Genomic DNA, 25,634 nt, shown 5'->3' on the forward strand with positions numbered 1-25,634 from the left:
TTACATTTAATGTTCAAAGGGATGGAGTAATAGCACAGCAGGTGGGGCATTTGCCTTGCATGCAGCCGACCAGGGTTCGATTCCTCCATCCCTCTCAGTGAGAACCCGGGAAGCTACTGAGAGTATCCCGCCCCCACGGCAGAGCCTGGCAAGTAACCTGTGGTGTATTGGATATGCCAAATACAGTAACAACAAGTCTCACAATGGAGACGTTACTGGTGCCTGCTTAAGCAAATTGATGAACAACAGCACGACAGTGATACAGTGGTAATATTCAGACACCAATCACTCTTAAACCTTCCCACTACCATATTTCAGATGTTTCCATCCAAACCCCAAACACTGCTCTAAAGCAGAACCGAAATAACATGTTTTGTATTGTTTGTTAAGAAAAAATGCTGAAAATGCTACAAAAAAGTTTCCTTAGTGGAAGGAGTGTGAAGATTATTGTATTTCACCCAAAGGCTATAAGAGATTTATTTCACCCATCTCTATAAGAGATCAGATAGACCAGATATCTTATAGAAGGACTTAATGGCCCCTGGGTGAAATACAACAGATATATACAGATATATATATATATATATATATGTATGCAAACATATATATACACAGATTTTTATACAGATATATGTCTGTAGAAAAATATTTCCCTTTAAGTTTGGCTAACTCCTACTTTAAACCCCATCAAATGTGGTGCAGGACTCTTGGAGTATGGGTGGTGTGTGGTATGGTGTCATGCAGCCACAAATGAGGCCATGCGGTCCAAGAATAGGTTCACTCATGGTTAAAGCTCGGCCCGAGCGTGTGGAGAGTGGCTGTGAGCACCACGGTGGTTGAGTTCTGGAGGCTTTCAGCTGTCAGGGCTGGGTCCCTTGGAGCGAGGAGGGTTCTCACCCGCTCCGCTCCAGGGTGCCCTGAATAAAACAGCCTGGCATGAATCCAGAAGCATGGTTATGGCGAGTATCATGTTATGCTCCCTTCCAGGAGATATAATTTTTATATTTTAAGTTGCATGTGCAAATGGCAAAATGCATAAAAAGAAAATAAACTTTGTAGCTTTCTTGTCATAAAATTATAGTTTCTTCAAAAAACTAAAATGTGAAAAATTCTCTCTAACTTGTGCTATTCCTCAAACAGGACAAATTCTGTTGATATTTTTCCTGGAACTGCTAATAGATTGGCACATCACTAGAGGACAATAGCAGTTTCAAGGTAAGGAAAATTTTCTTCAGGCAATGAGGTTCCTAGTTACAAACAATAGAGCTTGCACATCCTTCAGAAATTTAGGGCTTGGATTTGGCATGGTCTTGTATAAAAACTAAATTTTACTGTGTTGCTTTTTTCTCATCCTCTTTTCTCACTAGATTTGGTTCTAGATTGCCCACCATCCCACTAACCATCCCTATGACCCAATTGGTAACTATTTCAAGAGATTCTACCTTCAGAGCAAGTTCAGTGATATTAGCAATTTTTTAAATGTGTTAATATTGGGGCTGGAGAAGTAGCACAGCGGGTAGGACATTTGCCTTGCACGCGGCTGACCCGGGTTTGATTCCCAGCATCCCACATGGTCCCCTGAGTACTGCCCTGGGGTAATTCTTGAGTGCAGAGCCAGGAGTAACCCCTGAGCATCACCAGGTGTGGCCCAAAAAGCAAAAAAAAAAAAGTGTTAATATGAAACAATGAATCTTAAAGGATGAAACTTGCATTGATGTGAAAAATTACACTGATAAGCCAGGTAGTGGGGCAGTGTGATATTTCTAGGTACAGTGTCTTTCCTTGTACCTTGGAAACAGCCATGCTTTATAGAAACTTTTATGGACTGTCCTTTGTAGTACCTACAGAAATGGTTTCAGTTTTGTTACAATTATATAGTCTGAGGCTAAGTAGGTACACAGACTTGGATATAATTAGAAGAAAGCCTATTAAACAATTCATAGGGAACAAAGCTATAATCATCCTTGTCCAGAAAAACAAACAAACCAAAAAAAAACACACAAAAAAAGGCTTGATTCATGCTGCAGGAGATTCCCAAATTTCAAGGAAAAGCTCTACTGGTGGTCCCTTGCTTACCAACACTAGGATGTTGCCATGACTCATGAATCGGAGGTCGTTTAGAGAATCGAATCATGCAGGCACTCCTGCATGATGTCTTGCAACATCCTCTCAAACTCCTGACCACTGAAGTAAGTAACTTACCAGTTGGTTAGCTGATGATATATTTTCAGATTCCAAGCAAAAAAAGCATGGGCTGAAGTTTCTACCAGAGTAAGAAACACTGTCTGAGCCAGAGAGCTAGTACAGCAGATAGGTCACTTGCCTTGCACACTGCTGACCGGCTGCAATCTCCAGCACTACAGATGTTCCTCCAAACACACCAACAGTGATTTCTGAGATCAGAGCCAGGAGTAATCTTCAGTACTGATAGGTTTGGGCCCCCAAACCAAGAAAGAAACACAAAGCAGTATTGCATGGAGCCAAGGATAAAGATTTATGTACCCCTGGAAGCTATTTTTTATTTATGGAAGTTATTGTCATCAAGCGCTGGCTGTTAAGGGCAAGATCAGAATGTCTTCTTTTAAGGACAGCAGACTCTGGGTTGTTTACCTGCAGCTTTGGAAAGACCTTAAAAATGAAGTTACTCGGTGCTCTGCCCAGACTCTGTTTCCTAGAGCTAGGCAATTTGGTGGGACTTTTTACTTCTTGAAGGCTATGTTTTCACTCGTGCACAACAAATCCATCTTATCAACAAAAATGATGGAATTAAAGACTTAATGCTCAGAGGCAGGCTCGAGGGGTGAGTAGGAAACTGGGAACATTGGTGGAGGGAAGTTCAGAGTGGTGGTGGGACTGATGCCGAAACATTTATGCCCGAGACAACTATATTATGAACGACTTTGTGAAACATGGTGTTATAGTAAAAGAAATATATAGGGAAAACAGAAAGGCAGTTTGTGCTAAGAGCTTTGTACAGTGCTTGTAATATAAAGTGAGCACTCAATAATTTATGGCTCTTATTGTAGCCGCCACTTTAATTACTGCCAACGATATTTTAAATCTTAATTGATCACTGAATGTTCCCTTTTCCTACTCTCTAAATTATGAATTTTACTCAACCCATTTGTAAACTAATCATTATTGATATTTTAATAATATATTTAGCATTTATAAATCCTTTAATATTTCTTTAGCAGGGATCCATAAGATAGTTCCAAAAGCCTATCTTCAGATAGTTCCAATTTCTTAGTTTTATGCAAAATTTTAAGTAGGACTACCTCTCTTTGAAGGGAAGTCATAGCTTTCATCAATCGTGTTCTGTACCCTAAATCTGGGTTAACCAGTGTTTTAATTTAAAAAGTTAACTCTCAGGGACCAGAGCAATAGTACAGTGAGGGAAGTGTTTGCCTTGCATGCAGCTGACCCATGTTTGATCCCCAGCATCCCATATAGTCCCCTGAGCCCAGGAGTGCTTATTGAGTACAGAGCCAGGAGTAAGCCCTGAGTATCACTGGGTGTGGCCCAAAGCAAAACAACAACAACAAAAATGTTAAATCTATAGTTTGAATGTCCCAACTGCTTTATAAATCAACTACTTAATGGAGAATAAATAAAGATGGAAGAGTTAGAGCCTTTAATAACTTCCTTCTGGATAATTGTTAAGAGACTTCAAACTTTGGGGGCCGATGCCATGGGTAGGCGAAGGAGGAAATGAGGACCAAGCTGGCTGATGATCAGTTGCCGTTTATTCCATTCTCCGCACCTGCCTTTTCCAGTCTCACTATGCTCCCCATTCTAGTCTCACACTGCCTGCCATTCCCATCTCCTCCTGTCTCTCCTGCTCATCTTTCTACGCTCCATCTTGCTGCTGCGTCTCTTGTCTCTCCACATGCCTGCTCCTTCTGCTGCATTCTTCTGCTGCATTCTTCTCCCTTTGTCCCCTCACCAGTCTCTCCACACTCCATCTTGCTGCCCTGGTCTCTCTCTAGTCTTTCCTCACTCCCCGCATTGGGGGTAGACATCACACTCCATCTGGTAGCACATTCAACATATCAAAAACCCTTCCTGAACACTGATCACACTCAAGGGCAGAAATACCACCAAGGGGTGTTATTTTTCTCCTTAGTCCAATAACTTAACTAACATCTTAATTAACATTTTACTTTTACTTTTTTTTTTTGGTCACACCGGAGATGCACAGGGGTTACTCCTGGCTCTGCACTCAGGAATTACTTCTGGCGGTGCTCAGGGGACCATATGGGATGCTGGGAATCAAACCTGAGTCAGCTGCTTGCAAGGAAAATGCCCTACCCACTGGGATATTGCTCCAGCCCCTTAATTCTACTTCTTAATATTAATAATTTTGTATGGACACAGTAAGAGATACATTGAGGTTGTAGGGTGGCTCTCCTGGGGACATCTTGCTATAGATCTCAGACTACATGTATGGGCCAGATTAATCTTTCCTAACCCCAGCAAGGTCCAAATCTAGTTATTACTTTTTGGATCATGACAAAATTTGTCCATGACCATGCTCTTAACTTATAGTTAAGTATTATGGCACTTTGGCCAGGCCCATTGTGATGCCAGGGTAGCTCACAGTTTTCCCTGGATCCATCCAGTCCCTCATCAGTATCCTGATTTTGAGGTGCTAGAAGTAAGGGCAACTGAGGCTTATGTTGAGAGAACAGATGCCCAGGAGTGAATATCATTCAGAGTCAGCTAGCTCCCAAGTTACAAAAGCATAGCATTAACTGTCTTCCTGTATCTATACAAAAAGGACATTGCTCTGAATTAACTATGCAAAGGACTTGAGGAGAAGAGAAAAGCAATACTTACAAGTCAACAGCGTCTGATTAGGAGACAAAGGTGACTGACCGACTGGTTGGGGAAATAGAGCACAAAGAAAGAGGTTTCAAATAAACACAGAGGAATGGGAACACTGTGATGGGAGTAACCCAATAAACCTATGCTCCCTGTGGCAAGGCAGAAAGGACAGACCAATGTTATCCTACAGTATATCATATACAAATGGGCTTCTCAAGAAACAAGTAAGGGCAAACTTATTTAGAAAGACTCAATTCTTTAGACTTAGAAATTGGTAATCTATGAATAGTCTTCACAAAGGTTGATTGGCTCTTCCTGAAACTCCTGTATCCCATTTCTAATCCCAGAACCAGCAACACCGCATTTAAGTTTTAATTATTAACTACTGAATAATTTTAGGTAAATTTAAATTACGTAAAATTATTTAAGCAATTTTTAACAGACTATTGTAAGCCTTCCTTGGGCATTGATACTTAGTCATTTCAAATTTGAGCTACAGTTAAAATACACTCCTTATTTTATTTATTTCTCATTGCATCGAGAAATAAGCTCATTCCAGTGATGATCCTTTTATTGTCTAACTAACACTTTGGTATACCTGCACACAGACCTTAACTTCATTCCAAGCTTTGACTAAAAGATTGAAGAAAGCTCATATTAGGTAGAAAATCTTTTTTCTGTGTAATAAGAGTTTCCCCACCATTTATACCCTGCTCTTATTAGGGGTACAAAAAGAATTGAGTCTCTGATAGCTTCCGCTGCGTAATTGTTAACGAGACATTTAAAAAAGATTTCCACAGAGACTAGAGAGACAGTATAGGGATAAGGCACTTGACTTGCATGCAGTTTACATGTGTTTGATCCCTGGTACCTTACATATGGTCGTCTGAGTCCCGCCGGGAGTAATCCCTGAGTGCAGAGTCAGAAGCAAGACCTGAGCACCTCTGAGTGCTGTCACGTACTGGAAGCCCAAATATTCAATAGGGATAGAGTTAAGCCTATGATTTAAATGAGTGAAAGATTCTGTATCCCATTTCTAATCCCAGAGCCAGCAACACTCCTGTCACCACAGAGATATTTATGAGAAAGGCAATAAGCAAGCCCATAAGTTTACTTGCATCATCTAATCATGCTGAATCCCTCTGCCTTGCCTGCTACTAGGAGTCAACATTTCCCCTTACCGACCATTGAGAAAAGCCGTTTACTCGGGTTAGAAACAAAGAGAAAAATATAAAGAAAAGTTATATGAAAAATATTTTGTGGAAGATATTCCTAGACAGATAAGGTCAGACAAGAATGAAAGATGCCAAGGTTCCCCCTTGCTTGTTACAGTTGCTTGTAACAGAAAGTTAGATGGGGTGGTGGTGGGTGAGGGGGAATAATGGAGAATGTAGAAGGTTTGGTTTCTGGTCTGAGAATAGAGTTAAGATGGGTGATAGCTCAACTGTTCAAATGATGTTCTGTGAATAGCTGCACTTCAAACTTTCTTTGTAAGCCAAACCATAGCAACAAAAGTTGAGGATTGGGGTTGTGGGAAGTAGGGGGAAATGAGAACCAAAGAACCACTAAAAATCAGGAAGTATCATGAGTTTCCTTAATAGGGTATCCCCATTCTTTCCGCAATAGAGTAGCATGAGGTCCTTTCCGTTTGAGAAAACTTGATGGTACATGAGGTCAAATATACATTTATTTTCCTTTATTGTCTGAAAATATAAATAATTGCAATTTCACCACTTTTGTTTTTTTTCTTTTGGTTTTTTTTGGGGGAGGGGCAGGGAGAATACCCAGTGATGCTCAGGGGGTTGGCAATACTCCTGGATCTGCACTCAGGAATTGCTTCTGGAAGTGCTCAGGGAACCATTTGGGATGCAGAGGGATCGAACATGCAGGAAGGAAGGGCATAGATACGTGGGTTGAGGACTAGAGCTCTGCTCTGCATGTAGGAGCCCCAGCTTCAAGCCAGCTCCACAGGGTTCCCCCCCCCCACATCAGACTTGCATCGCTGTAGGTTAACATTGCTTTGTCCTTTCTGCCTTGCCACAGGGAGCATAGGTTTATTGGGTTACTCCCATCACAGTGTTCCCATTCCTCTGTGTTTATTTGTAACCTCTTTCTTTGTGCCCTGCTTCCCCAACCCATCAATCACTTTTATCTCCTAATCAGACTCTGTTAACTTGTAAATATTGTTTTTCTCTTCTCCTCAAGTCCTTTGCATAGTTAATTCAGAGCAATGTCCTTTTTGTACAGACACAGGAAGACAGTGTAATGTTAATGCTATGCTTTTGTAACTTGGGAGTTAGCTGACTCTGAATGATATTCACTCCTGGGCATCTGTTCTCTTGACGTAAGCCTCAGTTGCCTTTACTTCCAGCACCCCAAAATCAGGGTCCCGATGAGCGATTGGATGGACCCAGGGCAAACTGTGAGCTACCCTGGCATCACAATGGGCCTGACCAAAGTGCCATAATACTTAACTATAAGTTAAGAGCATGCTCATGGATAAATTCTGTCATGATCCAAAACGGAACATCTAGATTAGGACCCTGCTAGAGTTAGGAAAGTTTACTCTGGTCTGAGCACTGTAGTCTGGGATCTATAGTGAGATGTTCCCAGGAGAACCACCCTACAAGCTTAATGTATCTCTTACTGTGTCCATACAAAATAACTAATTAATATTAAGAAGTAGAATTAAGATGTTGATTAAGTTATTGGACTAAGGAAAGGAGAAAGTCCTCTAGATGGTATTTCCGCCCTTGCACCTGATCGGTGATTAAGAAGGGCTTTGATATGTTGGTTGTGTTGCCCCCCAATGGTGGGAGTTGGAGAGATACTAGAGGAGAGACCAAGGCTGTGATTGGGAGTGCTGAGAGATGAGCGGGGGGGCTTAGAGAGACTGGAACAGGCGCGCGGGGAGAACGGAATAAGTGGCAACTGATCACCAACCAGCCTGGCCCTCGTTTCCTCCTTCGTCCACCCAGGGTGGGAAAGCAGAGCGAGACCACCAACACAGGCAGTGAGAGAGAGCCACGGAATTGTCTAGTGCTTACACATTTATTAATATTAATTAATAAATTAAAATTTATTAATTTAAAATGTTAAATGCCTACAGGTGAGTGCATTTGGTTTTTATTTCGCATCTTTTATACTAACAATATTCTTCCCTGTGTCATTTGCTGATTGTAATAATTGTTCTATTCCAAATTGATAGTTATGGATATTAATGAAGGCTCCGATGAAGACCATCTTACTAGTTATGATATTCAGCTCACTATTCAAGAATCAATTGAGGACAGCAAGACCGTAATTTATCCTGAAAGGTAATGTTCATATTGTCTCTCTTCCACAAAATTACTTTATGATGTATTTTGTTGTAAGATAAAATAGATGCCATTTTATGACTTTACCTGCAGGAATATATTTACCCAGCAGCTTATCAGGGAGGAAATTTAATGATTGTTCAAGTGCAACCATACATAGATTTAAGAAATCTGACCTTCAAACAGATCTTCTTGTCTGTGAAAGATAGAAATAACATTGATGGGAAAATCCTAATTTAATTTGACTGTACAGAACGGTCTAGTTACTAAATTAATATGAAATTTAAAAAAGTAATTGAACAGATATGCAAGTATAGTTTACACAATGAATGTGCAGAGGTAATATGCAGAGGTTTATTCTGTACTGATTCAGGCAATCTTTTAAAATAATATATTCCATTTTGCATCTTTAAAGATTGAATAATAATACTAACTCATTAGGCCTATAAATTTAATGAATGGGGAAAGAACTGAGGACCTTATCATATATTACACACATGTGTAAGTCATGGGTTATTTAATTATCTACTATTCAGATAATAGTTAAGAAGTTATACGTGAAACTTGTATCATGTTAATCAGAAATATAGAATCTACTCCAAAAGCAAATTTCTTCCTTGAGCAATGCATTATACAACATAACATTTTTCTTTTGTATTCTATTATAGTGTATATAATCCTGTACTTCAAAATATAGTGGTGCTTTTGTCTAGATTAATCACTATAAAATTATTCTTTTTGAGATTTTATTTCATTTTATTTTTGGGTCACACCTTGCAATGCACAGGGGTTACTCCTGGCTCTGCACTCAGGAATTATCCCTGGCAGTGCTCAGAGGACCATATGGAATGCTGGGAATTGAACCTGGGTCGGCTGCGTGCAAGGCAAATGCCCTACTCTCTGTACTATTGCTCCAGCCCCTCTTTTTGAGCTTTTAAAAATGAACATTTTGCATTTAAATTTCTGGGCTGCTTCATTCTTCCCTTATCTTGAACAGATTTTAAAAATATAGCCCTAGAGAGGAAGCAGACATTTTTACTTAAAAGAGTTAAATCAAGTTGTTATTAAATACCTGTTCTCCTTGAATAAACACACAGGCTAGAAAATTGCCCCAGGGTTAAATTATGACCTTTTAGACAAAGTGGGAGTTTATTCACTAAATGCTCAGCTTGTTTACATTTGTAGGACAGTTGATTAAAAACTCTTAGGATGCACCAGTGTGCATAATAAGTTTCCAAGTAAGCTATTATTAACAGTTATCAACTTGAAACAAACAAAATCTTAAAGATATAGTTTGAAAAAAATGTATTTTTCTGTTGAGTTGTGTTTCCTTGGTGTTATGCCCAGCAGTGCTCATGGGATACTGCCAGCTCTGTGCTTGGGAACTGAGAGGTGCTGGCATGGAGCATGGGGTCTCTTGCAAAAGAAAAAAAAAATATGCTCAGCCATGAGCAATCTCTCCAGCACCCTGTAGATTTTACAGTTGGGGAAAGTCTTAAAGATCTTTCTATTTAATCCATCATTTTACAGATGAGATCGGGCATGTTCAGGGTGGTATGGCCATATGTTGTGGGCTGGAGCGATAGCACAGTGGGCAGGGTGTTTGCCTTGCACACGGCTGACCTGGGTTCGATTCCTCTGCCTCTCTCAGAGAGCCTAGCAAGCTACAAAGAGTATCCTGCCCGCACAGCAGAGCCTGGCAAGCTACCCATGGTGTATTCGATATGCCAAAAACAGTAACAAGTCTCACAATGGAGACATTACTGGTGCCCGCTGGAGAAAATCGATGAACAATGGGATGAAGTGATACAGTGTGATATTTATAGATGAAAAATCACCATGAAGAGAATAACTACCCCTCTAGTCATACCAATATAATAAAACCTGAATAAGATCTGCCTCTGACCCCTCCCTCTGGACTGTTTGCTCCTTTTCTCCCTTTATTGTTTTTTGGTAGAGCAGAAGGGGTTTTGGGAACATACCCAGTGTTGCTTAAGGCTTACTGCTGGCCCCATGTCAGGGATCACTCCTGAGGGACACTGGGTACAATATATGGTGCTGGGGATCAAACCTAGTTCATCTGCATCCCACCCACTGTACTCTCTTTCTGGCCCACCTTGCTCGACACAGCATTATAAACATGTATTTTGTCATCTTCACTGATATGCTTAGGTTCAGTATTTCATAAATATATTTTCTCTCAAATTTTAGACATTTGGATTTTAGTGCATTTTAGACTTGAATAGTTGTGGGTTTTATGTGAAAATTTCTGTGCCATAGAAAAAATATGGTTAATATATCATACCCACCACCAAAGTTCTAATACCCCATCACCTCACTGAACTCTCTCCAATCTTTCAAACCGTTCTCTCCCTCTCATAAAATTAGTAACCATAATTTTATGGTCAGAGATAAAGAAAATGGTGTGTGTGTGTGTGTGTGTGTGTGTGTGTGTGTGTGTGTGTGTGGTGGTGGTGGTGGTGGTGGTGGTGGTGAATCCACACTCAACTATTTGTCAGCCACATTCAAAAGAACAAAAGCAAACAGTGCTAGCGAGGATGTGGGGGAAAAGGGACGCTCCTTCACTGTTGGTGGGAATGCCAACTGGTCCAGCCTTTCTGGAAAACAATATGGACAGTCTTTCAAAAACTAGAAATTGAGCTTCCATATGACCTTATAATGCCATTTCTGGGAATATATCCAGAGGATGCAAAAGAGCACAGTAGAAATGACATCTGTACCTATATATTCACTGCAGCACTGTTCACAATAGCCAAAATATGAAAACAACCCAAGTGCCCTAAAACAGATGACTGGTTAAAGAAACGTTGGTACATCCACACAATGGAATACTATGCAGCTGTTAGGAGAGATGAAGTGATGAAATTTGCTTATAAATGGATAAAAATGGAGAGTCTCATGCTAAGTAAAATGAGTCAGAAAGAGAGGGACAGACATAGAGGGACTGCACTCATTTGTGGAGTGTAGGGTAGCATCACATGAGGCTGACACCCAAGGACGATAGATACAAGGGCCAGGGGGATTGCCCCATAGCCGGAAGACTGCTTCATGAGCGAAGGGAGAAGGCAGATGGAATAGAGAAGGGATCACTAAGAAAATGATGGCTGGAGGAACCAGTTGGGATAGGAAATGCATGCCGAAAGTAGATAATGGACCAAACATGATGACCTCTCAGTGTCTGTGTTGCAAGCTATAATGCCCAAAAGTAGAGAGAGAGTATGGGGAGTTGTGTAAAAACACAAAAGGGGTGGCAAGGCAGGCAAAGGAGCCAAGATGGTTGGTCTCAGTTGCAGTTTATTCCATGTCCATCTCCAGTCTCCTCTGATTCTCCTCCTGCTTCTTTCTCCCCCATCCTACTTCATTCTCTCTCTCTCTCTCTGCATTTCCCTTGGAACTCGCCCCCAGCCCCCTCATACCGCTACCTTAAATCCCCCACATCTGGCTCTGGATGCGGAGGGCCAGGCTTATGCAAAGGTGTGGTTACAATCAATAGGGAGTAAAGTTCTGTCCCTTAGGGGATGCTTTCACTAGGATAGAATCTCTCTCAGCGGGACATCCGCCCAAGAGCGAATCCCATGGGTGTGTTTCTCCTCTCTTTGTCCGACTAACATATAAGCATTCATATTATAAATCAATTTGTATGGACATAGCAAGAGATGCATTAAGCTTATAGAATTGCTCTCGGGGGTCACCTCCATCTCAGACTACAGTGCTCAGGCCAGATCAGTCTTTCCTAGCCCTAGCAGGGCCCTAGTCTTGTCGTTGCTTTTGGATCATGACATGCCCATGACCAAGCTCTTAACATATAGTTAAGCATTAGGAGCTTTGGCCAGGCCCATCTTGATGCCAGGGTAGCACATAACTCACTGCTTGCCCTGGGTCTATCCTGTCCCTCGTTGGGACCCTGCTTTTGGGGGTGCTAGGAAGTAAGTCCAGCTGAGGCTTAAGTTAAGAATGCAGATGCCCGGGAATGAATAATATTTGAAGACAATTAAATCCCATGTTAACAGAGCATATTAATAAATGTCTTTCTTTGTCCATACAAAAAGGATATTGTTTTAAGGTAAACTATTCAAAAGACATAAGAGAGGAAAAAGACAATGTTAACTTACAATACAAGTTCACTGTCTTAGCAAGGTCTGACCTTACAAATTAACAGTTTGATTAGAGGAAGAGCAGATAAACTGGTAGAAGTGGTTACAGATAAACAAAGGAATGGGAGTGACTCAGAAGCACTTTGATGGGCGTGACTGATAAACCTAAGCTCCTTGGGGCAAGGAGAGAAAGGACAAACCAAAGTCAGGCCTAACATATTTGGAGCTATATTCCAACAGGGAGTATTGTCTGCCTTAGAGGCAGGGGGAGGTGGAAAAGGGGGGGTATACCCGGGATATTGGTGGTGGGGAATGTGCACTGGTGGAGGGATGGGTGTTTGATCATTGTGAGATTGTAACCCAAACATGAAAGCTTGTAACTGTCTCGCGGTGATTCAATAAAATAAAAAAAATTAAAAAACAAAAACAAAAACTATGTTCTCAGGGTTTACTCCTGGCTCTGCATTCAAGGATCACACTCCTAGTGAAACTTGGGTGGGGTGCCAAGGGTTAAACCCAGGTTAGCCAAGTGCAAGGCAAGAGTCTTATCTAATGCACTATCTCTCCAGACCTAAAGTTATGGTTTTTATTGGACTTTGTCAGTTCCCTTGCTTTGTTTCTTTATAGTTTAAGTGGTGAAAACATCTGGTAATTGTTTCTCTTCTACCAGTAAATGTTGCTTAGAATGGCCTTTTTTAGTTCCATCCATATTGTTGCAAGTCATGAAATATCTTTTCTAGTGGTTGAGCAGTATTCTCTTCTTTATTCACCATCTATCATTGAGCACTTGGGCTATTTCTAAATCTTGCTTATTGTAAATAGTATTGCAGACATTTAGATCATTAAAAAATAGATAAAACCAGTCACGTGGTGATCATGCATATCTTGGTTATTAAAATATAGTGTGCAAAAACACAAACTTGGAGGTTTGGGGAAGTATACCACTAGTATAAAAATGACGTGTTTTTCTTTCTTTGGTAGGTTTGTGGTCAAAACCCTAAGTGATGAAAACAGAAAACTTGTGGATGCCATAAGACAAGGTAAGTAGGTGTATGCATTGGCTGCAGTAAGGTGATTTAGAGATTCTATCTTTTATGACAGATTTGTTATCGGATGTGTGTTTATGTAGGCCACATTCTTGAGCTCCAGGAATATGTGAAATACAAATATACGCTGGATGAAGCTGATGAGAAAGGATGGTTCCCATTACATGAAGCTGCTGTTCAGCCCATTCAGCAAATACTTGAGATTGTTCTGGATGGTAAGAGAACATAAAGTCTTTCCGCAGAAATGTCAAAGTATTCCCAGTGAACATAAAAGGCACAACGAAAAATTAGAGCAAAATCCTATTGGAATTTGAAAAAGGCAATACCCATAATTTAAACTCAGACTCTAAAAATTAGTGAGGTTCTGAGGCTTTATCTTTATGTCATTCTAGGAAGACAACATAGATTTGTATTAAGATGCAGTTTAACACCTAAAAGTGATAAGTATTTGTAAATGTTGTTATTTAATTAATTTGTATATTCACTGTATTACTGCATCACTGTCATACCACTGCTCATCGATTTGTTCAAGTGGGTACCAGTAACATCTCCATGGTGAAACTTGTTACTGTTTTTAGCATATCGAATACGCCAAGGGTAGTTTGCCAGGCAGTGCCGTGCAGGTGGGATATTCTCGGTAGCTTGCCGGGCTCTCCGAAAGGGGCGGAGGAATTGAACCCAGGTAAGCCGAGTGCAAGGCAAACATGCTACCCCGATGTGCTATATTCTTTTAATATCCTTTTTGGAAAGTCATATTTCAAGTTTTTTCATCTGAAATAAATTTTTGGCTAACCATTTCCGAGAGATTATTATGTGATATACTGCCCTCATTTATAATATTTGTTTTTATATCTAGTGTTTTATATAATATTGACATAAAATATGATTAATAAAATTTGAATTAAATAGTAATAAAATTCTGATATTCTAATTATTTTTTTCTAACACAGACCTCAACATCTAATAAAACCTTTTGAGAGTGGAATGCCCTATCTTTCAACCTTCAGTGTTGCTCCCTGGTTTATATTCTAGGGCGTGATAGTTACTTGATATAATTAGGTATCTAGCCAGCCAGACAAGCAGCTAAAAAAAATTAATACCTCTGCAGATAGTCAGTCAGACAGATATAGAAGATGATGCTAAGGTTGGTATTTCTTTTCTAACACATTCTAATAGAATATGTTAATTTAAGTACATACTGATTCTCATATGCACAAACTTCACTATCTGGCAGAATTTACATAATAATACACAAGATTTAGGAGTTGATTTACAACTTATTAAGATGAGAATACACCATGTATTTTATTTTAAAGAACACCTGAAACTTAATGGCTTCAAGGTGAGATGCAAAAAATCTTCATTAACTTTTTTCTAAGGAAATATTTTTTGATCACTCTCTTGGCAAATTATTGATAACAACATTATAAAATAAATTATTACGAACCTGCTCTGGAGGCAGGCTTAAGAGGTGGTAGGAAAATTAGAGACAATGGTGGAGGGAAGTTGTAATGGTAGTGCAATTGGTGTTGGAATATTGAATGCCTGTAACAAATCATCATGAACAACTTTGTAAGCCACAGTGTTAATATAAAGTATAAGGGGAAAATTGAAAAATATAAATAAATCAAATGGCAAAGAACAAATAAATAAAGAGCACCTGGAAACAGAGATGTTGGTTTCCTAGCTGTCAATTTTAGAAACAAGTTGAACTTTACAAAACGTGTTCAACTACTCTATGGACCATGATTCGATTATCATTAATTATAACTTTGTTTTCCTTTTTCACTAATTTAATTTTGTATATATTTATAGAGAGAGAGAATTGGACTGATTTTGATCGATGTGTTATTCTTTAGTAAATATTTTTAACTTTATATAATGTGTTCACACCTCAGCATCCCATGAGACACTCTGGGAATTCAAAACACCTGCTGGAGAAACGCCCTTGACTTTGGCAATCAAAGCAGGTTTGGAACAAAATGTAAGAACTTTACTAGAAAAGGGAGTCTGCCCAAACACCAAAAATGACAAAGGAGAGACACCCCTTCTGATTGGTAAGTTCCCTTTTACTTACAACTGTTTACAATCTGAAACAGCCGTATTTAATCGTTAGCTATTGGAAGCCACTGTTTCTTGGCTAAAATTATGAAACCTTATTCTTCCATTCCCTGAGTTCTCTTCTAGCTCCTATCTCACATGTGCTATGATTTTTTTCTACTTTACGAAGAAGTCATATATAAAAGACATCTACATCTATCATTACCAAATATACAGGAAGGAGCCACTGAACTCATTAGGAGTCCAATCAGGCCAGAGGTGTCAGATTTTTATGTTGTTGTTGTTGTGGGGTTTTTTTGTTCTATTTCTTTGTTTGCAGTGCAGGAATCAAACCCAAGCAATCACATATGAAATATATGCCAGGCCAGGCCTGACATACGCAAGGCAAGTACTCTATCACTGAGCTACACCCCAGCCTCCAGAGGTGCCAGTTCTACAGGAATATTCTCCTGGAATATTCTCCTCCTTCTCCTACAGGAATATTCTTCACCGGCTGCAAGAAGGGTGAAGGGTTGCATGTGTAGTGTCTGGCAATAAAAAGGAAGTAGAAAGGGGATTCCAGTGAGATAACATGTCCACAAGAGAAGAGTGAGACAAAATGGAAAGAAGAGGAGCCATCAGATTCTGACTACACAAAGGCAGAGTTCAGAATCTCTAAGAGGGTTCACAACTGTGACAGCGAAGGAACGACATACATCAACTTTGTAGTCTCTGTGTACTGCTGTGTTCATCAGTGAGAATGAGTAGATCCAAGATGTGGGAGTGGAGTACAAACCTGGTAAATATGTAGCCTTGTTTGAGTCTCGGCATCACATGCTCTCTGAGTACTACTGAGTAGTGAATTGCTGGGCTCACACTGCTCAATTGAATATTGCTGGATATGACCCCAAAACATTCCCCCTCTATACACACACACACACACACACACACTCACTCACAGTATCTCTGAAAGTGTTCCTTAAGAAAATTTAAAATGCAGTTATGTTTGCTGGAACGTAGGAGAGATTAACTATAAATACAAAAAAAAATTTCTTTTTCTTAGGGACATAGGGTGGTAGAGTCAGAATTTGGACTTTGGCCCCTGGTATCTATAGATTTAAGTCCTGTGTGATTATAACAGTGAGCCTCATGTTTTCATGTGGTAAATGGATATACAACACCTACTATGCAGAATTGTTATAAAACACATAAAACCACAGCCATATGTCATATGCTCATGAGAGAAGTCGTTGTGAAATTGATGGGGGGAAAAGGAGGAAGAGAAGAAGGGAGGGAAGAGAGAGGGGGTAGAGGAAAGAAAGCAGGATGAGAAGGAAACCATAAGATTATTTACTAGTTATCACAGAGGAGAAGAATAAAGCATCATAAGCTGAGGTCATAACTAATTAACACTCCCACAGCTCTTGTTCATAGAAAAATCACTAGAACTTTTATATGACCTATAATTAGTTCAAAGGATATTTAAATAAGTTATGAGCATTAGTAAAATATTTGCATTTTAACAGCAGTTTAACACATCCATGCAACCAAGATGGCTATAGAGATACACTGAATAGTCTTCATCCTCTCAGACCTTATAGGAGAGCTAGATATTACTAAATGGAAATTTGGAGTAAATGCTGCCTGAAAGTTATATACATTAGCTATCTGCATACCTGTTCACAAATCTCTATGTCACAATGTCATGATGCTTTGCATAAACAAACCAAAGCTATCATTCATGGAATAGTTATCTATGAGTTGAGTCACCACAATTAATGTAATCTTGGTGTTTTTAAAAATTATATACAATGAATTATTCACACCACTATATATATTAATTGTTGTCTCTGTCCACACGTTTCGCTACAAACAAGACACTTCCCCCCAATTTGCTGCTCTATCAATTTGCAAAAAGGCAAGACAAAATTAAATGAAGCAGGAAGGGGAAAAATCCTAATTCAAAACTTAGTTTTTATTAATAAATAAGTGTATTAGGAGTAGTAAGCAGAAAATAATTCTAATTTGCTTCTTTCCTAAATGCTTAATACCACAACAGAGCACTAAGCAGCTCATTCATTTCAAGGTTTCATATGTTAATCTACTTTAATGATATCTTATGGTGGGAAAGGAACTCTGTTACTGAAGTATCAGAATTGAAATAGAGTTAATATTTTAATGTTCTGTCTCTATATTAGAGTATCCTTAAATACAAGAAAATCAAATCACTTTTATCCTCTTCTTACTGATCAGTCATCTGGATTCTACTTCTGGTACTTCGGTCTATTATAGTTATGGTATATATTACTTGCTGAATTTGTGATGCATCTGACAGTTATTAAGATTTTTTTGTGTGTATATGTGTGTGTGTTGTGTTGTGGTTTTTCTTTTTTTGTTTCAGCAACTGAACTTTGCACATCCCACTGAGTTGCCATTACCTTTCTCTACAGGGCAGCTACAAGATTAATGTGGCCCATCAAGGCCAGGATATAGAGAAAACCCAGAGAACCAACTGGCATAAAGTCTTGTTTTACTGTCTTCTATTTCCCACACAAACGTGTACATTTACGGTCAATTCACTTTATTTCAGACTTCACTTTCTTACAAATCAATACACATCTTCATTTTATCTCTTTTAAATCTCCCAGTCCTTAACAGATAAATACCTCAGAAAAAGTCACTCATTTCTATTTGTATGAGTCAGAAATATTCATAGTCAATAGATATATAAGTAAAACACATATATCCAGAAAAAGAAAATTATAGAAATTTAAAATATTAAGGTAAAATACCACCAAACTATAGCACTACATGTAGCACTGTCATCCGTTGTTTATTGATTTGCTCAAGTGGGCACCAGTAACGTCTCCATTGTGAGACTTGTTGTTACTCTTTTTGGCATATCGAATACGCCATGGTTAGCTTGCCAGGCTCTGCCGTGCAGGTGGGATATTCTTGGTAGCTTGCCTGTCTCTCCAAGAGGGATGGAGGAATCGAACCCGGGTAGGCCACTGTGCAAGGCAAAAGCCCTCCCCACTGTGCTATCCCTCCAGTCCACCAGCAACCTATAAAGTTTCAAAAGCTATTATTCTCTATGTAAATTCATTAGAAAAACCCATATCTAGTTCCAAGATAACTGAAGCTTAGTTCTCTTGAAGCATTATTATTATTAAGGACATGATTAGTCAATTTTTATCTCATTTACATTACACAAATGCTGTGACTATCAGTTTTATTTCAGGCATTTATTTGTTCAAGGAGTCCAAGAGATTAGTACAGAGGGTAGCTCACTTGCCTTGCATGCAGTTGACCTGAATTTGATTCCCAGCACTGAAAATGGTCCCCTGAGCATTGCCAGGAGGCTCCCTGAGCACAGAACCAGGAGTAAGCCCAGAACACTTCTGGGTATGTGCACAGCCCCCCCCCCCCATGAGAATGTGTTGGCATGCTAGCTTGTGATGAGTTTCTACAAGTGCATTGTTTCTGTGGGAAATATGTTTTTAGTTAAAAATAAATAAATTGCAAGTAAAATTTACCTTTAAATTGTTTAAAATTGAATGTGGAATGTCTATGCTCTTACTTTCATGAAGGAAAACTAGTATCTTTAATCAGCATATTCTCTGAGCCAGATAAAAGGAAAACATTGTGCAGGGAGAGGTTTGCTAATGTATTTTCTTTCTACAAAAAATGCACTAGGAGCAAGAAGATAAATGAGGACACGTATCTCTTAGCTCACTTAACTTATTGATGTTTGCTCTATAATAACACCAGCTAGGATGAGGTAATTCACTGTAATTAGAACTGCAAGTGGCAGGTGGGTGTTTCAGAGAAAAGCATTTGTCAACAGATTCTACTTTAGTGAGCAGAAGAAAAACTGATTTCCCTGCAGATGGTTGTCTGTCTCCAAATGAAATAAGCAGTTTGTCTCTGTCTTTCCTTTCTGTCTCATGGAGCCCTTTCTCACGACCAGGCCTTTAATTCTTTTGCATTTTGTCTCCTAACTTAACAGGATATTCTCTGTTATAAAGACAACTTTTGCCTTTCTCAGCAAAGCCAAACTCTGAGTCCCTTGCCAATAGAAGTCACTAGGAGTTTCCTTTCTAGACTGGAAATTTCATGAATGAGAACCAAGGTTATTTAACTGTTGTCCACAGTACATGATGCAGGACCACTTATATAGCCAGCATATATTAAGTGAAAGAAGGAGGAAAGGGAGAAAAGAAGGAAGAGCAAAGGAGAGGAGGAAAAGAAGAGAGAAAAAGGAAAGAAAGAAGGAAGAGCATGGAGCTATATCCCTGTTAGCAGAGAGTTAGTGTTCATTCAACTCTGTTTCTTCTTAAGGTTTCATATATTGATGAGAAAAACAAAAGCATTACTTTTTCCAAAAGTTTGTATATACAAATCTGAATAATCCTCTTAGTAATATAAATAGAGGATATTTTATTTATTTTGCTTTGAGGCAACATCTAAAAGTGCTTAGGGCTTACTTGTGGCTTTGAGCTTAGGGATCTGGTCTCTGGGGAGCATTTGGAGTGCTGGGGATCAAACATGGGTGAGTCGCATGCAAGGCAAGCACCCAACCTACTGCATTATCTCTCTACCCCTAGGGTGATAATTTAGTGGAGTGATTTTAGAACAAGTAGAGGGGGGAAATGTTTATCTGATGAAGTGAACTGCATAATCTGTAGTATGTTAGCTATTACATGCTTCATCTATTTAGAACAACATACCAACCTAGATTCCAAACATTCTTATTGCAATTCTCCCATTAAGAACATGGGAAAGAGATATTTATTTAATACAGCTCTTTCAGATCTCTGGTCGGGGTGGAGTGGAAGAATAGTGAGCTTGAGAAACATTATTTACTCAACAATCTTAGACACAATAAAATGGGATTAATAATAAGTATCATTTATTCAGTTCCTAAGCATATGAACATGTTACATGTGTTATTAATTAATAACCCCCAAATAGTGTATATTGTTTTTGTCTTGAGGATAGAAAAAATATACATGGCATGTTATCAATGGTATGCACCATTTTCAATGATTTTACTCTACTTTGTATTCCTTTTTTTTGTTTTTGCACCACCCTGTGATATTCAGGGGATATTCCTGGCTCTGCACTCAGGAATTACTTCTGGCCATATATGGGGCCCTATGGGATGCCAGGATTCAAACCCTGGTTGACCACATGTAAAGCAAGCACCCTACTCATTGTATTATCCCTCCACCCCTGATATGCACCATTTTCTTTCTTTCTTTTTTTTTTTCTAATTGAGCCACCATGAGATACACAATTGCAAAATTGTTCATGATTGGTTTTCAGTCATACAGTGTTCCAACACCAGTCCTTGACCAGTGTACATCTCCCATCACCAATATCCCCAGCTTCACTCCGGCCCCAACGCTCCAACCCCCCATCATACCCCCAGCTCCAGGCTGTTTGTTTTCAGCGCATTATTTTCAATGGTAGCTTTACTCCTCAAGTACAGTTTTTTGTCTTTTTGCTTTTTTGGGGTCACACTCAGCGATACTCAGGGGTTAAGTCCTGGCTCTGCACTCAGGAATTACTCCTGGTGGTGCTTGGGAGACTATATGGAATGCCAGGGATCGAATCCAGATCGGCCGTATACAAGAGAAACACCCTACCCGCTATACTATCACTCCAGCCCCCTCAAGTCCAGTCTTAAAGAGAAGGTGGTATCATTTTGCAAGCATTCACTCCGCATTAGAAATGTAGGTATAAGAAATAGAAGCGCTTTGAAGAGCACCTAATTCTCATGTAGAAAAAAAAAGGGATCTGTAACTTATATTCTGATATTATATTCCCTAATTAGCCTAATACCAGATAATGCATTGGTGTTAACATGTCTCCTGTTGACTATCCTTTTTGTCCTCATCTTCAAGCTGTAAAAAAGGGCTCCTATGACATGGTGGCTGCTCTAATTAAACACAACACCAGTCTCGACCAGCCCTGTGTCAAGCGATGGTCAGCAATGCATGAAGGAGCCAAACAAGGCCGCAAGGATATCATTGCTCTGCTGCTAAGCCACGGAGGTAATGTCCACGTGAAAGATGGATTTGGAGTCACACCACTGGGTGTAGCTGCTGAGTATGGCCACTGTGATGTTTTGGAACACCTCATTCACAAAGGTGTGTGCAAGGGAATCCTGTGTTCCTGATGTTTATCTCGGACTTCTCCATTCCTAAACGGCTTCTCTTCCTCTTCTGAAGACAATTGGGCATTTGTACTTAGACTCGACCCCTCTGCCCCAACCTTCTCATGGATAATTAAACCCCCATCATTGTTACCTGAGAATCTGTACCCCCAATCCTTATTATTCCCTTCTTCATGGACAGCCTCATTTTCACATGAGTGACTCATCAGGCTTCCATACTCCCAGACCGAATTTCTCTCTTGCACACTTTTAATATAATAATTCCTTTGAACCAAGACAGGAACCTTAGATTAACGTCCAATTCCATATTTACATTCTTGTCTAAATCCAGTCAATGGCTGATAACTATAGTGTATCTCTCACCTTTTATTACCTTGCAACCCTCTGTGGTTGGCTTCCCCATTTCTTTCCAAGCCCAGAGCAATCACTTCTCAGCAATCCTGGTTTTCAGACTAGACGTTGGAAAATATATAGTGAAACCTGGATCCTTTCCTAAAGGACAGCTTAAACTGTGTAAGACACTAAAAAATTTCTCAGTGACTCCTGGTACCTACGGAACCATTTACAGTTTCCTACTGCATCATCCTGAATTGTTTTCCAGGCTTATACCTCACTACTTCCAACATTTACCCTGCACTCCAGCCAAACTGGACCATTTCCAAGCACACTTCTCATTCAAACTACCTGGAGTTCATTCAGTTCCTTACCCATATCTCAAATACTTACTACTTGTCACAATAATTCAAGCTCTTAAGGTTCAGCCCACCAAAAGTCTGAACTAATTCTTTCCAGTAGATTATGTTGTTGCTCTCCAAGTCTTTAAATATCTACAGAATCATAAATTAGGAGACCTAATGCTTTTCTTTTCTTTTTGGATCACACCTGGCGATGCACAGGGGTTACTCCTGGCTCTGCACTCAGTAATTATCCCTGGCGGTGCTCAGGGGACCATATGGGATGCTGGGAATCTAACCCGGGTCGGCCACATGCAAGGCAAACGCCCTACCCACTGTGCTATTGCTCCAGCCCCAAAAGACCTAATTTTAAGTTTATTCAAGTTATTGTTTGATGATAGCTAGCCTAGTTACTTAAACTTTTAAAATTTCCTCATCTATAAGTAAAGCCTAGAACCATGATTCCCAAGAACCATTTATGAGAAAGAAAACAACAATTTTGAAGACTCACAACCAAAAGTTTCACTTTATTTATCAAATAAGCATAATGGCATAACTCTATTAGCTTTTTTAGCAGATGAAAGAATAGGATCACAGAATGTAATAGCTTCCCTAAATGCTCACATAAACTAAGCTGCAGAGCTATAATTTAAAGTAACCTAACTTTATTTTTTATTTTCAAGAAATTTTTTATTTTATTTTATTTTATTAATTTGTTGAATCACCGTGAGAGCAGTTATAAAACTTTTGGGTTTAAGTCTCGGTCATACAATGATGAAACACCTGTCCCTTCACCAATACACATTTTCCACCACCAAAACCCCCAGTATACCCCACACACACACCCTCCCTTTCTTTCCAATGATTTCCACATTACTTTCTCTCTACTTTGATTACATTCAATATTTTGACACGACCCACCACTGTTATTTGAGATTTTCCCCCAACACTTAGATCTGCCAAAAAGGCAACATTGGACACTTTGTTTTCTATTGCTGATTATGAGTAGCATATGATGTTGCACGATTTTGGAATTCTGGAATTTTAATCATTAAATCTGGAGGGATTTCTGCCCAAAGCCACTGGGTTCTGAGATTTGTTTCTGAGTCTCTGGGATCATGGTCGAAAAGCTACTTGATCAGGCGCCAGAGAGCAAAAGCCTAACTTTTTAATATAAATATTGTCCAAATTCATGCTTAATTTGGATGTTGCACATTACAGTGGGATACAGTCTGTGTGCTTTGATGATTATTTTTTTCATGTTTACTCTCTGAACTTCTCAAGGTAGGCTTACTCAGCTTAGGGTCTTCTCTGTGTTCACACACAGAGGGTTCTTTGCACACAAGAAATAGTTTATAAGTAATTGTTGAAATGAAATCAAGAGTTAACTTGTTTTTAAGTTTAGCAACCTAACCAATAAGTACCCTGTCCTGGAAGCATTTCGTTGATCATGGAAATTGACTTGTTGATTTCTCAAATGTTCTTATGATTCACGTAACTTTCTAATAAAACAAAACATGATGCATCATATTAAAAATATTGTAAACATAGAAGTTCTTAATCCTATGCTTTTAAATCCTGACCAGAAAAATGAAACAAGTTTTTTCTTTAGAGAATTATCTTGACAATCCATCCAGTTGTCACCATGCCATGTGCTTTTTGCTGTCAGGAGGTGATGTGTTTGCTTTGGCTGATGACGGGGCATCTGTGCTCTTTGAGGCAGCAGGAGGGGGCAACCCTGACTGCATTTCGCTCTTGCTAGAATATGGAGGAAGTGGAAATGTACCTAACAGAGCAGGACATCTTCCCATACACCGAGCTGCTTATGAAGGACATTATCTGTAAGTAGTGCATCACAGGTTAATTGTTTTAATTTGAAAAATGCAAATGTGGCCTATACAAAATAACAAATCTCTGTATACCCTCAATCCAAAAAGAAATAAGCAAAATGTCCACGTTTTATATACATAGTTTGAAAAATGTTCTTTTTTCTGTATATGTTTCCAAACATAAAGAAAAAGGCATACAATTTCTGCATTAAATATATACTGCTTTTTATAATCTAGTTTCTTTTTTGGAGGAAAGTTAGAATTCTGTGCAAGTACCCAGGTGTGACTTTCTATCTAACATTTAAAATGTATACAGAATGAAAACATACAATTTTTAAAAATTTTTACCCTTTAAAAACTTTAGCAAAGCAAAGTAAAAATATGAGGGAATACTATCAATATTACTAAGATTATTTACGAAAACTTAAGGTTATTATAGTTTAGTGTCAAATTTATTCTTATGGGAATTTTTATTTTAAGTTTAGGGTTTTTTATTTAAAATAAATATTAGATAGATTTTATATCACAAGAAATGCCACAATCAATGCATTAGCAGTAGTCTATAATACTCTATTAAATGGTGCACAGTGTAAGAATGATTTGGGACAATTAAATATATTTCATAAGTTCAGAGACTTTAAAATTGGCTTTATCACTTATAGTGGCCACATTGGCAAAGTTAAGTAAGCAATGACGCATAATTGACGCTAAGTGACATGTTGTTAAAGTTTACCTGGATTTGTTCCCAGTGTTCATAAATTCACACATGGTAGCTCTGAATTAGGCACAAGAGATCAAGTTATTCTTGCTTGTGGCTCTTATACATGTCTAGTTGTTCAGACAAGTGTGAAATTCACAACTGTTTCTCACAGGTCTTTAGAAGCCTAAGCTGTACAAACTAGCTCAGTTGGACAGAAGGCTGACAGAACTGGGTTGGAGTGATAGTGTAGCAGATAGAGTGCTTTCCTTGCATGCTGCTGACCCAAGTTTGATCTCCAGCAATTCATATGGTCCCTTAAGCCCTCCAAGAGTTACCCCTGAATTTAAAGCCAGGAGTAAGTCCTGAGCACAATTGAGTGTGGCCCAAACCCACTTCTCCCCTAAAAAAAAAGAAAGGCTGACATAATAATAAGGACTTATAGCTATCTATTCAGTTGCAAATTATATATAATTTAATGCACAACCTACAGTGATAGAATGCTTAGAAAGCATTAAAAGGGAGGTAATAAATGAAGATTTAAAAATCAGACCTAAGTTCCAGCCCTTGTCCAGTAATTTTGGGACTTTGGACAAGTCATTTTACCTCTCCAGTTTTTATATTGCTTTTCTGTTAAATGAAGAAGTTGGACTAAGTGATGTTTACGGTCACTTCCAGTGCTAACCTCATGTGATAAGGTTCAAGATTATGAAGCAATCTTAGGTGGTATAAAATTGGCTTTTATATATTTCATTATATGACATTCATTTCTGATAAATATTATGTTGTTCATAATAAAATTAGAGGATGCAGAGAATAATTGAATAGTTACAACTCTAGGATCAAAGATCCAGTATGCATTCCAGGAATGTTGCTAATGGGAGCTAAATAAAAACCAAAAAAAAGTG

The 25,634-nt window shown here is 38.9% G+C and overlaps 1 protein-coding gene across 1 annotated transcript in view; it reads left to right on the forward strand.

Annotated features, from left to right (window-relative positions):
• Positions 1–1,178: 1,178 nt before the first annotated feature.
• The window catches only part of ASB15 (ankyrin repeat and SOCS box containing 15), a 30,223-nt gene continuing 5,767 nt past the window's right edge, over positions 1,179–25,634 (forward strand). Inside the window, exons 1-7 of the mRNA XM_004602047.2 lie at positions 1,179–1,215; positions 8,036–8,144; positions 13,241–13,299; positions 13,389–13,520; positions 15,204–15,362; positions 21,255–21,500; positions 23,870–24,041. Coding sequence (XP_004602104.2) covers positions 8,038–8,144; positions 13,241–13,299; positions 13,389–13,520; positions 15,204–15,362; positions 21,255–21,500; positions 23,870–24,041 — 875 coding nt within the window. The 5' untranslated portion in view covers positions 1,179–1,215; positions 8,036–8,037. The remainder of the gene's footprint in view (positions 1,216–8,035; positions 8,145–13,240; positions 13,300–13,388; positions 13,521–15,203; positions 15,363–21,254; positions 21,501–23,869; positions 24,042–25,634) is intronic.

The sequence above is a fragment of the Sorex araneus genome, chromosome 1, assembly GCF_027595985.1.
Source record: "Sorex araneus isolate mSorAra2 chromosome 1, mSorAra2.pri, whole genome shotgun sequence".
NCBI lineage: Eukaryota > Metazoa > Chordata > Mammalia > Eulipotyphla > Soricidae > Sorex > Sorex araneus.